This window comes from Sphaerodactylus townsendi, linkage group LG01, assembly GCF_021028975.2.
Source record: "Sphaerodactylus townsendi isolate TG3544 linkage group LG01, MPM_Stown_v2.3, whole genome shotgun sequence".
NCBI classification, from domain to species: Eukaryota; Metazoa; Chordata; class Lepidosauria; order Squamata; family Sphaerodactylidae; genus Sphaerodactylus; species Sphaerodactylus townsendi.
The window spans coordinates 62,191,438-62,206,020 of NC_059425.1; the positions used below are offsets into that span (position 1 = coordinate 62,191,438).

The following is a 14,583-nucleotide window of genomic DNA, read 5'->3' on the forward strand; positions in this document are numbered from 1 at the left end:
GGGGAGGTAGACCTGGACTCAGACGCCTTTCTGAGGGAGAGTCTTCACTACCAGTTCAGGCAGACCAGAGCCACAGATTAATTACGGTGGAACAATTATCCACTCTTTTAGCCAAAACAATGTCGGCTTTGGAACTGAGGGTCTCTGAGGAGGCGGGCGATCCCAATGCTCCTGCCACGTCCAAGCCCACTAAGGGCTGCCCTAAAGGGATCTCCTACATCTTTCCTTAGAGGATCAGGCTACTCATTTTTTCCCGCTCCCAGAGTCTTTTGCCCACAGTTCAGAAAAGAATGGGTCACCCCCGCTTCAAACAGAGGGTTTCCTCCAGTCTACAAGTAGCTTTACCTAGCTCCGGACTAATTTTTGAGAATGATTAGAACCCCTCTAGTTGACGGTCCCATCTCCTCACTGCATTCAGGGGGTCTGGTTTCCCGGGACGGAGAGGGTGATGTTAAAGACCCCATTGATCGTAAGGCGGAACATGGTCTCCGCAGAGTTCATGATGGTGCGACCATGGCAGCAAAAAAATCCTGGTTCTGGCAGCCACCGTCCCCACAGCTCCCATTCTTTGGCTCCAACGCCTTCAGAGCATCATTCCACCCGAGTGCCAAGGCATTAGAGAGGGGGTGGAGAGGGTAGTCATGGCCACCTCCTTCCCAGCTGATGCCACCCTAGATGCACTCCTAGTCTCCTCTAGACCCATGTCTTCGGCATCAGTCTCACGTAGATTGCTCTGGCTTAAGCCCTGGCAGGCTGACACCCTATCTAAGACAGCGGTGGCTAGTTTTGATTTTGAGGGAGGGACCCTATTTGGGTCAGAGTTAAATAAGACCCTGGTGGAGACCAAGGACCATAAATAAGCTATGCCACAGTCCGTCAGAGACAGGCCCAGGTTTTCTGCAAAACCTGCCCTCAAAGCATTTCGTGGCCCCTTCCACCAATCACGGGAATATAAGAAGACTAGCTGGCAGCCTCAGTCGTCCTTCTGTAAGACACACGATTTTCGCAGCTCCAACTAGAGCGGCAACCCATTTCGGACCGACGCCTCTGACAATAACAACAAGGCGGGACTACGCCAGGGTTCCAGTCGGCGCTCGGGTCCTTTCCTTCATCCCCGATTGGCAAGGAAGACGAAGCCAACAGACTAAAGCTGGCTGTCAAACAGCTACTTACCATCAGAGCCATAGAACCGGTACCAAAATATCAACAAGGGATGGGAGTGTGCTCCCACTTTTTCACTGTCCCCAAAAAGAATGGGGATGTCAGGGCGATCCTCAGCTAAGACATGTCAATCGTCATCTGCGCAAATTCAGGTTTCGCATGGAAACCATCAGATCCACGGTTGCGGCCATCAGGAGAGGGGACATGATCACCTCCTTGGTTCTGACGGAGGCATACCTCCATGTACCCATACACCTGGCTCATCATCGCTTCCTCGGTCCGCGATAGCAGACCTCCATTTTCAGTACATAGCTCTGCCGGTCGATTGGCGACATCTCCCTGAGTTTTCACGAAAGTCTTGATTGCACCCATTTCCCTGCTCCGCAGTCAAGGGATGCATATCTATTCGTATCTCGACGACCTTCTCATCAGATCTTGATCGGAAATACAGGCTGTCAGAGACGTGGAAAGGGTCCAACTGGTCTTATCGGATTTGTCATCACGTGAGCAAGAGTTCCTTGGCCCCTTCCCAACAGATGGAACACTTAGGGGCATTGATAGACACGTCCATTTGTACTCCCTTTGTACCTCGGGTAAAAGTCCAGAAAATCCAAGAGACCAGTCTTCGCACCTTGCGGGCAAAATCTTCCAACTTACTACAACTTGCCAGTTTGCTGGGCCCTTTGCTGTCCACAATGGACCTCATACAGTGGGGTCGGGCCCACGCCAGGCCCCTACAAGCCCTTCTATGGCCTTATGCAAAGCAAATCATTCTGAAGACAGATCGATCATTGAGCCTCCCCACAGGAGTAAATCCTCAGTCTAAAATGGTGGACCACCCACCACAACCTCCTACAAGATGCGGATTTTTAGCCCCTTCGCAAGCAGATCCATATCTGCTTGTAGGATGCCAGTCTGTATCGGCTGGGGTGCCCAACTGAGCCACCACAGCTCCAGGGCTCCTGATCCCAGAAGCACAGGGAGCTTCCGATCAACATTCCTAGTAGGTCAGAGCAATGTAGTGGGAGGCCCTGTAATCATTCAAGCAACTTGTTCTGCAGAAGCCGCGTGGTGCTTCAAGACTCCAGGTCGCTTGCCCTACACAGAGAAGCTTTGCGTGTGATCTCATAAGAGTGGAACAAGAGTCTTACATCCCTGCGAGCCGAAAGCATTCGAGGCTCACTAAACACGGAAGCCCGACTGGCTCAGCCCGGTTCCCACGCTCTCCAGCTCCAAGTGGAGGCTGAACCCACAGCAGTTTTCCAGACCATCCCAGGAGCTGACCCGGGATGGCAAGCGGTCGACCTGCTGCATCACTCCTGTGTCTCAGATCAAGTATTCTTCACCAGATGCCACCATTCTGAGCTGACAGCAGCGACCCGATCGCAGCTCGAAGCTCCCTGGCCACAGGGGTTCCTCTATGTTTTCCTCCAGATCCCAAGTTTTTCACGGGCTTCTCCACTGCGTGCAGTCGGAATGGAGGGAAATCCTGCAGGAAGCCTCGAACTGGCCCAGGAGGACCTGAGTACTCAGTACTAAAGGCAGCTATCTCCTGTCACACCACCGTTGGTTCTACCACAGCTGCCAGACCTACCTCTCCCACAGGGCCCCCTACCACATCCTAGCCCAGGCTGAAACTCAGACTAGCCGCCTGGCGCTTGAGTGGAGACTATTAAGAAAGCAGGGGTTATCCTAAAAGGGTCATAAAGAGGCTATTTTAGCTGCTAGAATTGAAAGTCCCATCAGAATTTACTTGACTCCTCCTGGAAGGCTTGTAATGCGCGGTGGTGCGGTAGAAAAGAAGAGGTCCCTGAGTTAGCTTCCCCTGCTGTACATATTGGAATTCCTGCAGAGGCAGGGTTTGGAGTCAGGGTTGAGCAGTTCCACCCTAAAAGTCGTCAGGTAGCTGCCATTTACAGCTTGGTTCTACCTGGGGCCAGAGGGGATGCCTATCACCAGGGCACCCAGACACCTTCTGGAAATTCTCAAAGGGGTTTCTCAGTCCCAACACGCCAGTACAGCGTAAGCTTCCCTACTGCAAGCGTCTCCATGGGAGTGCTAGGCACGCACCTACCAAACCCTCCTTTGAACTTCCTGTGCCGGCCCTATACATTTTAAGAGAATGACTTAGGATGAAGCTTTTTGTTCCTGGTAGCGCATAACCTCCGCTGGAAGGGTATTAGAGATTAGAGCCATGTCCAACTAATCCAGAAATTTATGCTTTTTTCCCACTGCTTTAGACCTAAAAGTGGCATCCCTACCAAATTCCATTTTGCAGCAGGGAAGGTGGTTTCTGACAAAAAAAATAAAATAAAAAAAAGATTTTGTCCGAATCCCACATACCCCAGAGCGCGCCGTTGGCATCGCACCTGGATGGTGAGGCGTTCTCTCAAAGGAACCTTTCTGATACGTACTAAACAAACTCCATGGAAATGAGGCATGCTTGCTAACATCCAGCCCGCCCAGATTGGGCGGAACCTATGGCGGCTGCTTCTATCAGCTCTACTATTAAGGCCTGCATCCTTGAGGCCCATAAGGCCAGAGGATTCCCATGCTGACCGGAGTTACAGCCCTTCCACCAAGAACACGGCGGCCCGTAATGCAGCTCTCCAGCAGCGCTTTATTCAACTTGAACAGATTTGTAGGGCATCCATGGGCTCCACCCTCTTCATTCGTTAAACTTATTATAGGACTGGCATCCATTGATGCGGTGCAGGCTCCTTTGGGAGGCTGATTACTGGAGCACATTATCCGGGGAGATAGCAGACCCTCCCTTTTCTCTCAAGGGCACTTGCTTGGGAAGTTCCCAACCAGATGGCCTGCTACCACCAGGGAGAAACGACCCATTGGATACTCCCACCGTGAAAGGGTCTTCTCCTTGGTGAGTACGCAGGCCATCTGGGCCCACCAGGTTTTTTGCTTGACCCGATAATGTGTTCTCTCTAAATATCAGCTTTACAGGTTTTTTATAGTTTTACAGTTCAGAAGCTACCTGTTCTTTGTTGTTTAGCTGCTTTGGTCCCCTTTTAAATAGGATTATTCGTTTCCTTCATGGTATGTTGGGCCGTGGTGTTGTATATTGTACTTTTGTTACGTTTGCCGTGTACTGTTACTCTCGGCTAGTCAGATACTGGGGTGGCACCACCACGGACACCTGACAGGAAGTCACCAAAGAGCCTTTTCCTGCCTACTCGCCGCAGGGCAGCGAACAACCCAACCAGATGGCCTGCGACCACCAAGGAGAAGACCCCTTCACGGTGAGTATCCAATGGGTCGTTTTAAAAAAATCAACATCCTGTGAACTTCTGTGTCATTTCCTGGGAAAACCTGGGTGTGATGTAGGGTAGCTGTAGGAAACACCAGAAACTCTGTGCTTCTAAGGTTTCAGCCCCTAACCAAGCCTAAAAATGGAAAGGAAAGGATCCAAACAGTTTACCTCATCCAGGAAAGCCTGCCACCACACATTCAATCACCTTGCTCAAGAATAGAACATTTAAGACTGTTAATAGTTATTGAAAACTCCTGGGACCTGGTAGGTTTCCTTAGGATGAACTACAGCCTGTTTCAGGGTTTTGGCTGCCTCCCTCATGGTGGCATTAACTACCTCTCAGACCCAGTCAACCAGCTTCTAGCAGATTTAAATAGCCCTAAGGAAAGTGTCATACAAGCAGGTGGTATGTCTCAAGCCTCCAAGGATCCTGTCCATATCCGCAGAGTAAACAAACTGAAAAGTATCCCAAACAACTGGACAAGGCAGCACCCTGTGACCCTGCCTCTGCTAATGTAGAATCCAAGCTGAAATGGAGGAGATATTTCATCTGAAAAAAGTGGTGAGCAAAATGGTCACAGCAGGCCACCAAGCAGTCCACCTCCTTCTGCAAGCCAGATTCCAGCAGGCCTCTGACCACCAAGAACAGCTCTGCTGGCCTACCCTGTGCAAGTACAATGGTCATGGGATAGTGATGCCATCACTGCCATGGACTGTGCTTTAAAATGAGCTTTTTCTCATGTCCTATTGGATGTGCCCCTAGTCTTCCTCCACTGTAATGCACTTTCAATCCACTTTCAGTGCACTTGCAGTTGGATTTTACTGTGCAGAATAGCAAAATCCACTTGCAAACAATTGTGAAAGTGGATTGAAAATGCATTGTTCTGCATGTGTGGAAGGAGCCTAGGTGTTTCACATTCCTCCCACCAGTTTTCTGACTTTCCGCCTGCCAGTGACCAGGCGCAGTCTGGCAACCCTAGCCCAAACCAGTTTTATGTGGAGTGTTTCATCTCCAGCTATAACCTTATCAACCTTTTCCCAAACGTAGGGATTAATGTCTATTTTTGCCAATTTGTTGATGATCATCCTTGTAATGGACACTGATATCTTTAGCATGAGTCAGCTTATTCTGTCTAGCATTTAACATGTCAGAAGCAGGGGTGCTTTCAGTTTAGGCCAAAGCTACTGTATTTTAGTTGTGATCACATTTAAAATTCTTTCTTTATTGTGTATGTACTGATCTTATCTTTGGAAGGTAGACTGAGAATTCTAAGAATTAGCTTGCAATATTATAGCAATTACTTGCCCTTTATATTTGATAATATCTGTTGAGTAAACATGGATTAGGATGTAGAATGTTTGTGCAATTATTTAAACTGACAGTGCATTCCACAAAGGGGGAGAGGGCTGAGGAAGCAGTGGGACCCTGTATCAGTGCAAGGAGCAGTTATGACGGCACTGGGGCACATGCTGTAGTGCTGAGGAGCTGCACAGGAGTGCTATGCAGGGACACCAGTGCAGTTCCAAAGAAGGCATTTCCAGGGCAGGGTCAGCATTCGTCACCTTCCTGAGGTCTTTTGGCCCAGGAATGTGCCCATTTGCCGGCATGAATGTATGCTGGCAAAAGTGGTGGCACAGCTCGTTGTACTACATATAGCACTTTTACAGAGATAGGGGAGCCTTGGTGTCAGGTTGATGGTCACATCGCAGTAAACCTCTTAGGAGGCGACATGGCTGTGCCATCCCTGGCCGCAGCACAGCTACCACCTCCCCCAGATGGCACTATAAATGTTTAACAAAGGGAACAATATGGAAAGCCTCAGTTCTGTGTGCAAAATATCTGTTAGATATTCATGTTATTGTACCATATTGTAAACCTAAATAATCAATTCCAAAAAAACCCCAGTCATTCAAAAATGTGATGTTGCCTGGCACCTAAGAACTGTGGGCATTGTTTTTCCATCCTTCCATAGGACAGCCATCTAAGAATTTGATGTGGAGCTCTAAAAACAGTCACTTTTGAATTTAAAATGTTTTTCCACAACCTGACACCTAAGAAATCATTCTCAATTTTTACTAGGCTCACAATGCAATTTTGTGCAGAAGTTTCTTTATCTAACCCCTTAGACTGACCATAGACTGGAATGATTGTACATAGAATTTCACTATAAATTAAACTTTGATCTATCTAATTACTTTTAAACATCAGAAATAATGCCCAAGAAATAACAGTCCTTTGTTTTTTGATAACAAAAACCATCATGATATTAAGGAAACAGACAATGTTCCTGGGGCATATTTCTTTCGTGGCATCTCTAGAGAGAGCATGTGCCTTTAACATGTTCTGCCTGTTTCTAATTGCCTTGGTTATCTAATCTCTGTGGCAATTCGCCATCGTTAATATTGACTTCTTGACAGCAGTTATCTGAACTTGTAAGTGAGAGTCTAGCGTACAAGGCATTAGGAAGGGTGTTTGCTGTCTCCCGTAGCTTGCATGTGACTTCAGCAGCAGATCACCTGTGCCTAACTTCTAAAAAAAACAATACACGAGCAAAAAATGAATTCTTTTATGCTAATACTGAAGGTGAATAATGGCAAGGAAGTCAAAATAGCATAGCGTTATTGAGAGGTCTGCAATGAAAATACAGATTTTAAAAGGATGACTTAAAGGATGACTTAAATATGGAGTATTTGAATGCAAGGTCATCTATTGAAAATGAAACTTTTAAAATATTTAGGTTTAGTCATGGGTGAAAGATGATTGACAGAAAATAATCACTTTAAATAATCACTCTTGCATCACTTTAAAAACACTGCAAAGCATTAAATTATAAGGTAGCTGTAGCATCCCACGTAATTTGGAGACAAAAGAGGGAAACAGCACAATAGATTTTAGGGGTGAATTGCCTTGTATGTACAAACTGTCATGGGGGAAATAAATCAGAATGCTCCTTTACTCAACTGAATGTACCTGCTCACCTGTGCTAGTCAGTCAGTCTCAGGCAAAGGGAAGAATGATCTTGCCTCTGGTACTGTGGCTCTTGAAAAATATGGCCTTCTTGTGTTATATTTTATTTTACATCATGAAGACCACGGCTGCTAAAAACACAAAATTCAACACACTGTATTGGAGAGCAGAGTGCAGTTCAGATGAAGTTGGGCATTCTTAAATCACACAGTAGGTTTAAATGTTGTGCTAAACCCAAAGTATTTTGTTTAGCCACAGTTTGGGCCTGGGTTCTCTTTCTCTCACTTGCTTTCTTTGCAGCCACATAACGGTTGTGGGGAACTTATTTCTCTGAAAGGACCTGATTTTGAGTGGGGCCATAGCAGTAGAGGAGGGGCTCTAACCACCTCCCCTACTGTTTCTCTGAGTTAAAAGGGAAATATTTGCCCCATTGAAGGGCTGTTCAACCACTGCATATTGCACATGCAGCCCCATAGTGAGGCAAAATATTCTCTGGGACTTCTTCAGGTGGGCAAAATGGCATCGGGTGGGGGGACTATTTCTTTCTCCCTCCCCCGCATTATAGTTGTAATCTGAATTGGATCCTTCTGTATCTGAGGTAGTAAATTCCCCACTGCTGCCATGTGGCTGTAGGGAAATTGCCTTGGGATGGGGAAAGCCCAGCCTAATTTGTGGCCAAACATATTATGCAATTTGGCCCAACACACTTAGTTGGCAATAAATTCAAGTGACTTAAAACTCAGGTTAATCAAGAGGCTATCCAAGTAAATATAAATAGGGTCAAAATTCCATTCTTATTTTTTTTCAGGAATGGCTAACTTTATTCTGAAGATTGCCTAAATGTCATACAGTTTTTGCAGTACTCCATAGAAGTAGAACTTACATTTCAACATCAGTGATTCATTGTTTTTCTATATCATGTTTATCTCATCTTTCCTCCTGGGTGGATTTTCACACATTGATATACTTTCAAACAGGGTGGAGAAAAATCAATTACTTTAAAAAAATTGGATTTTTAAATTTGAATCAAAAATTTTTAAAATAAAAGGCCTTTTGAGGAAAACTATCAAAAGATAGTTTAAATAGTTTTCTATTTAAGCTATATTATGGTGCAAATGTTATTCATTATGAAAGGATTAATTTTTAATTATGTAGCATGAGCCTGAATATTCATGCAATGTTTAAAAGCTTTGGTAAATGAATTCCATTAATCTGTTCACAATGTCATGCTGTTCCAGAAAGTTCTAGAACTGGGGTCTGCAACCTGCGGCTCTCCAGATGTTCATGGACTACAATTCCCATCAGCCCCTGTCAGCATGGCCAATTGGCAGATTATTTTGGGCAGTTTTTCCATATAGAAGATATTATCACACATGCTTGGTTTTGCAGTCAAAACTGATATTGTGTCTTCAGAGATAACATGCCTCTTCTTACAGTGAAAATGTTATAAAATAAACATATTGAGTTGCAAAAAAGACATTAATCCCATTGTTCCTTTGCAATTTTATTCACATAGAATTAACCCCTTACCTGACCTCTTAAGTGCTAAGATTCAATAAGTTGAATGAATAGAATAATATTTGGAGTGGAATAGATCTGCACTAGGATCTAAGTGTGAGGAGGGAGGGGTTAGCAGTAAAAATGAAAGTGAAGCCTTTTGAACAGAATTCTCCACAAATGTCAGGATCCTTATATGCATAAAATGATTATCATATTATTCTCTCCCTGGAGGAGAAAATCTATAATGGCAGCAGGCCATAAAAGAGACCCAGTTTAGGAATATTTCAATGAAGTTTATCTATCTTTGGTTAAGGCAGGCATTATTCTAAAAAGGAAACCTTGATCTGGTTGTAAATGTTAAGATTATACCAGCAAGAATGTAGAAAACCGTGATTTAAATCAAGTCTTGCTGATTTAAATCAGATCCACCCTGCTTTCAGAACAGTTGCACATTGTATACTATAGACGTTTCAGACTGACACCAGAAGAGAACAAGAGCTACTGTGATTTTTCATCCCTCAGCACACCATAAATCTGTTATGGTATGTTGCCTTTCTGTAATATCTGGCTGTGTTTCTAAAAGAGTCATACTGACTACCAGCTGACTTTTGTCCCTCCTGATCTGCCTCTCTTTCTCTGCCCTTTATCTGCTTAATTTGTTTATGATGGGTGGGAGAGGAATTTTAGGTAATTCAGGACCTGAAAATGGTTCCTGATATGACAGTCTTTGTTGTCACCAGTTTTAGAAATTATAAGGGTATGAGATTGTAATTTAATGGTTTTTATTTGCTTGCTACATTTTATATGGAACTTGTATTATTATGTATGTGAGTTACCCTGAGCCTGGCTTTGGCTGGGAAAGGACAGGATAGCAAGCCAAATAAATAAATAAATATTTCAAATATGGTTTCATTCTATAATCCTTATAAAGCAGAGGCCCTGCACTACATTCTAACTTGAATCTGGCAGCCTAGTAAGAACCAGAAGTAGTTCTGATGCAATGCAGTTGTTTTGAAAAAGGATAAGCAAGTGCCCTGTGGTGTTCTTTGGGATGTCCACATACACTATGTAAATACTCTTGACAGGGGCACTGCCACTTCCATACAGTCCGTTATCACTGCTGAATCTCAGTTAACAGAAATATAACTTCAAAAGAGGTGTCTATATCAATGTTGTGTTTTCCTGTTTTCCTTGCAGGTTGGAAGTGAATTTGGATATTTTCCAAAGGATTTACTTGAAATAAACCATATTTATACCCATGATGAGCTAGAATTACCAACAGATGTAAGTTTTTTTTTGGTTTGTTCTATTTACTATAACCTGAAAAGTCAGGGATATTTATAAGTCATGACTGTTAAAGGGCTTATAGTCCCAACAGAATGTATAATGAATCCAACCAAGAAAGTGGGGGAGTAGACAATGAGAAAACAACTATATCCTATCAACTTTAGGGGGAAAGGAGAGCAGTAGATGAGGCAGCTACTGATCAGAATCAAAACCACAACCTTGTAAATCAGACTAGAACTTGGGATACCACCAAGTTGGATGCAGCCCATCAGCTGTTTATCAGGGATTTCACAAGCCTCCTGCTTTTTTGTGAGACTTCTAAAATAGACTGTCAAATAACTGGCAGGCTACAATACAGTTAGTAGAAAGCATTTTACTTTGTGGTTTGCATTGCACAATCCTGTTAAGGATGCCGTCTGCCTGTCCCATACTCTTATATAGGACAATTACATGGCTGTTTTAATGGGGTGGGGGACTATAACTATGATGCAGAAGAAGATGTTCAAATTGTTTCTTTTCTGCCTTCTTCTCCAGACTCCTCCTGATTCTTCACATGTAGCATTTCTGTTTACACCACTTGGCTGTGGTGTTAAAGCAGTGTGATTTGTGTTTTCAAGATTTATACCAGTTGTACCTCTGTGTTGTTCAGGTGGTGTAGGTGAGATGCACAATAAAAACAGACAAAATCAGCTTTGCTGAACAGGCATACTCCACTATGCACAACCTTAGTATGTGAACAGACAAAGAATAGTCTGTGATTTATGCAAAATATTCACAGGTTCTTTCATGAAACTGCTAGTTTAGATTTTTGCAGTTTCTGGAGTCTGGAAGCAAAATTTCTAAATTGTAACTAAACACCTGTATTGCATTGTTCTGTGAAGAATACATTCCTTATTGCTGCAGATCTTGATGTTCAGTCTCTCAACCAATCTGATCTGTATTCAGTAGGGATTACTATTAATTAAATACACACAGGACTGGCAATATAATCCTAAACAGAGGTATACCCAGTGGTGGGATTCAGCAGGTTCACACCACTTCGGCCAAACCGGTTGTTAAAATGGTGCTTGTAAACAACCAGTTGTTAAATTATTTGAATCCCACCACCAGAACTGGTTGTTAAATTATTTGAATTCCACCACTGGGTATACCCTCTTAGTCCATCAAAGTCAGTGGGCTTAGAAGAGTAGAACTCTGCTCAGGATGACTCTGTAAATCTTGCAAAATTTCTCGGGTGGTTCATATTGCTGTCTTTAATGGGCAGCCCAAGTTGATTGACATTAAGTTCATTTTACCCTGTGGATGACTTTCAGATGGCTGAGGGTTTTCCAGACCACCTGAAAGCCCTCTGGAGGCGGCATGGCAGCATGCCATCCCCAGCCACCAGAGCTCTCTGGATTAGACTATGAATGAACCATCTGCAGATTTTCATGGGAATTATTATTTTAGCTACGTTAAAAAACAACAAATAAAGTGCAGTATTATAATCTTTAAGAATCCCTTATGTAATTAAAGGTGTCATTTTTTCCCCTTGCAGGAAACAGATTTTGTTTGTTTTGATGGAGGCAAAGATGATTTTGAGAATTATAATGTGGATGAACTTTTAACATTACCAGAGGACATAGTAGCTAGTGATGCTGAAGCTGAGGTAGAAATTCTCAAGGAAGAGGACACTGAAGGGGCTGATCCTGCAGAATCTGTTGATCCACAGACTGATGATCTTGAAGAGGCCTTAGAAGAAAGCAGTGATGGAGGGGACAGTTTTCTTTTTGAAAAGGATGAGAATGTAGAGGGAGCTCTTGATTCCAAGAGTGAGAACTTCACTGTAAATAGTGACACAGACAATCCTCAGGGAGACCAAAGTGCACATCAACCTTTTGAAGAAATGCAGGAAATTTTAAAAGTGCCAGAACATGAAAGTGCCAAAAACTCTAGTATTTCTCAGGGTGAAGCTAAACAATCGGATTATGGAGGCAAAGATGATGGTGCTTTTTCACTTCTACAGCAAGAAGTGTCAGAGGAGCTGAAAACAAAATTTGGCTCAACTGCAGATGCTGTTGTGTCTGATGATGAGACAACTAGCCTTGTTACATCACTTGATGGCCGTCTGATGGACGATGTGGATATTGACTCTTACAATGCAGAGAGGCTGAAAGAATCTGAAGAGCAATCAGAAGGAATTCCTTTGCTGTCTTTCAGTGATGAAGTTACATCTTCTGAGGATCCAAAAGTTGAAAAGATGTTACCAGAGGGGATCCATGAGTCAGAAATGAATGATCTTGATATTACTGGGGAAGGTTTCAAAGAATCCATTGATGTGAAAAAAGAGAACTCTGGTTTATTAACAAATTTAGGGGATTCAATTTTTGCAGTTGTCAGTGGAGGTGAAAGAACAACTGATGAAACAAATGGGGAGAGGGTTGACTTAGAGGAGGAAGAGGAGGATGAAGTGGTCCTAATCAGCAAGAAAGAAAATGTTCAGACTCATTCAGAGGAGGCTTTATCAAAAAATGGTCCCTCATCAACAGAATATGATCATATTACAAAGGAAATACAGAATACAGATGACCATGATCTTAAGGAAAGAAAATATAAAACTCAGGACTATGAGGAAGAACATTCAAAAAGTAAGGCAGAACCTGGTACACAGAATCAATTGCAAAGCACATCTATGCATAATATTGGTGCCTTTTCTAATTACAGAGATGGCCAGGCATCTAAAGTACCTACAGAAGCAAAAGAAGAAACTATAAAACCACCTATGGGTGACACTGAAGATGATCCAGAAGGACTTTTCCTTCATAAAGTACAAGATGAAGAAAGAGAAAGGGAGAGCATTTTGGAGGAAAGCTTGGATAATGATACAGCACACAAAATAGTATGGGAAGAATTAGACGGAAAAGATTATGAGGATGTGAAATCTGTGAACAGAGAACCACGGGTGCTGGAAGAACATAGAAATCCAAGTGATCAGGATGATAGCAATCTCTTCACAGGTAAAACAAAACATGACACACAGCAAGGTGAAGAAGATTTTGAACTAACAGAGACATTCAGTAAGGAGAAACAGACAAATGCCTCTGCTGTGGAAAACATTTCCACTGAGGGAAATACTGAAGAGACAACCAAACAGGAAACTGAAAACCAGTATTTAGATGGCCATGAAGGCCTTGCAAGAAGTATTAAGAAGCAAGGAATAGATAAAATATCTACTATAGAAAAAATGAGCCCAACTCAGCATGGAAACCATACTCAGCAAAATATTATTCACCATGAAGCTGAACTCATGGACAAAGTTATTGGTGCAAATGCAGGTAGAGAGAAATCCTCCACAGCAGAAGTCCAGTCTGTAGAGACTGATGCTGAGGAAGACGACGACTTAGAAGAACTGGAAGAACTACTACAAGATGAAAATGCTGTTAATGCAAAACTATCTAAAGAGAGACTTTTAGATGAACAGAGTTTAAAACTAGATGTTCAGAGTGACAACCCTCAAGCAGAATTGCCAAATGATGCTATTTCAAGAGCTGCTAATCCTGTTGATGAAACAGGAGAAGAAGCAATAACAACACTTGAGCAGGGCAAAAAGGAGGAAAGCATGCAACATTTGCATGAAGAGCATGAAAGCATGCAATTGCATGAAGTTTCTCAAATAACCGAGATGACAGAAAACAAAAAGGAAGAGCAGGAGGAGATGGAGCCGTCAACATTACCCAAAGTAGAAAATTCTAAGGTTGAAGAAAAGAATATTTTCCAGGACATTCAGGACAAAATATCAACCAATTTACATATTTCTGAAGTAGGAGACAGGAAGGAAACACCAGAGCACCTTGTTGAGGATTCTCTGCAGAAAGAACTTGCAGACAAACACCAGCATTCCTATGATCTCTCCACACCTAGCATTGTCTTGGAAATAAAAAAGGAATTTATAGAGCCAGAATACGGGGAGTCTGTAAGAGAACTTGCTATAATGAAGGCATTTCTTGATGAAAAACGTATTGCACGCTTACAAAAATACCTTGGACAGCAACATGTTTTCAGGATAGAATCCTTGTTTTATGACATGGAGTTGGAATTAATGCTTGCTCAGAAACAAAATAACAATCATGAAGAGATTGAAAATGCTCTGGACCAGATCCTTGAATCTTCAGAGTCAAATATTCTGGATGTTGTGGAAAAGATTTTAGATTCAAGGGAGATAGAAAATAAGGAAGAAGTTGTGAAAGAAATTGATTTGTTTGATGAAGAAACTGCTCTAATGGATGATATTCAGGAGCTAATGTATTCGCTAAGACACAAATACTCTCCTTTTAGTGAGAGTGCTCCACTTGCATCCCCCCTAGAATCAGAGATGGGTTCTAGTGTGCTTATTACAGGTAAGATCTTAAAAGCGACAGGA

General features: G+C 43.0%; 1 protein-coding gene across 4 annotated transcripts in view; it reads left to right on the plus strand.

The window, feature by feature from the left end:
* Positions 1–14,583, plus strand: part of MIA3 (MIA SH3 domain ER export factor 3) — a 52,213-nt gene that overhangs the window by 8,266 nt on the left and 29,364 nt on the right. For all 4 annotated transcript variants that reach the window (XR_007244885.1, XM_048501509.1, XM_048501609.1 and 1 more), the window contains exons 3-4: positions 10,095–10,181; positions 11,722–14,560. Coding sequence is in view for 3 of the 4 variants with exons in the window: in XM_048501509.1 (XP_048357466.1) it covers positions 10,095–10,181; positions 11,722–14,560 (2,926 nt within the window). In the remaining variant the exon portion in view is untranslated. The remainder of the gene's footprint in view (positions 1–10,094; positions 10,182–11,721; positions 14,561–14,583) is intronic.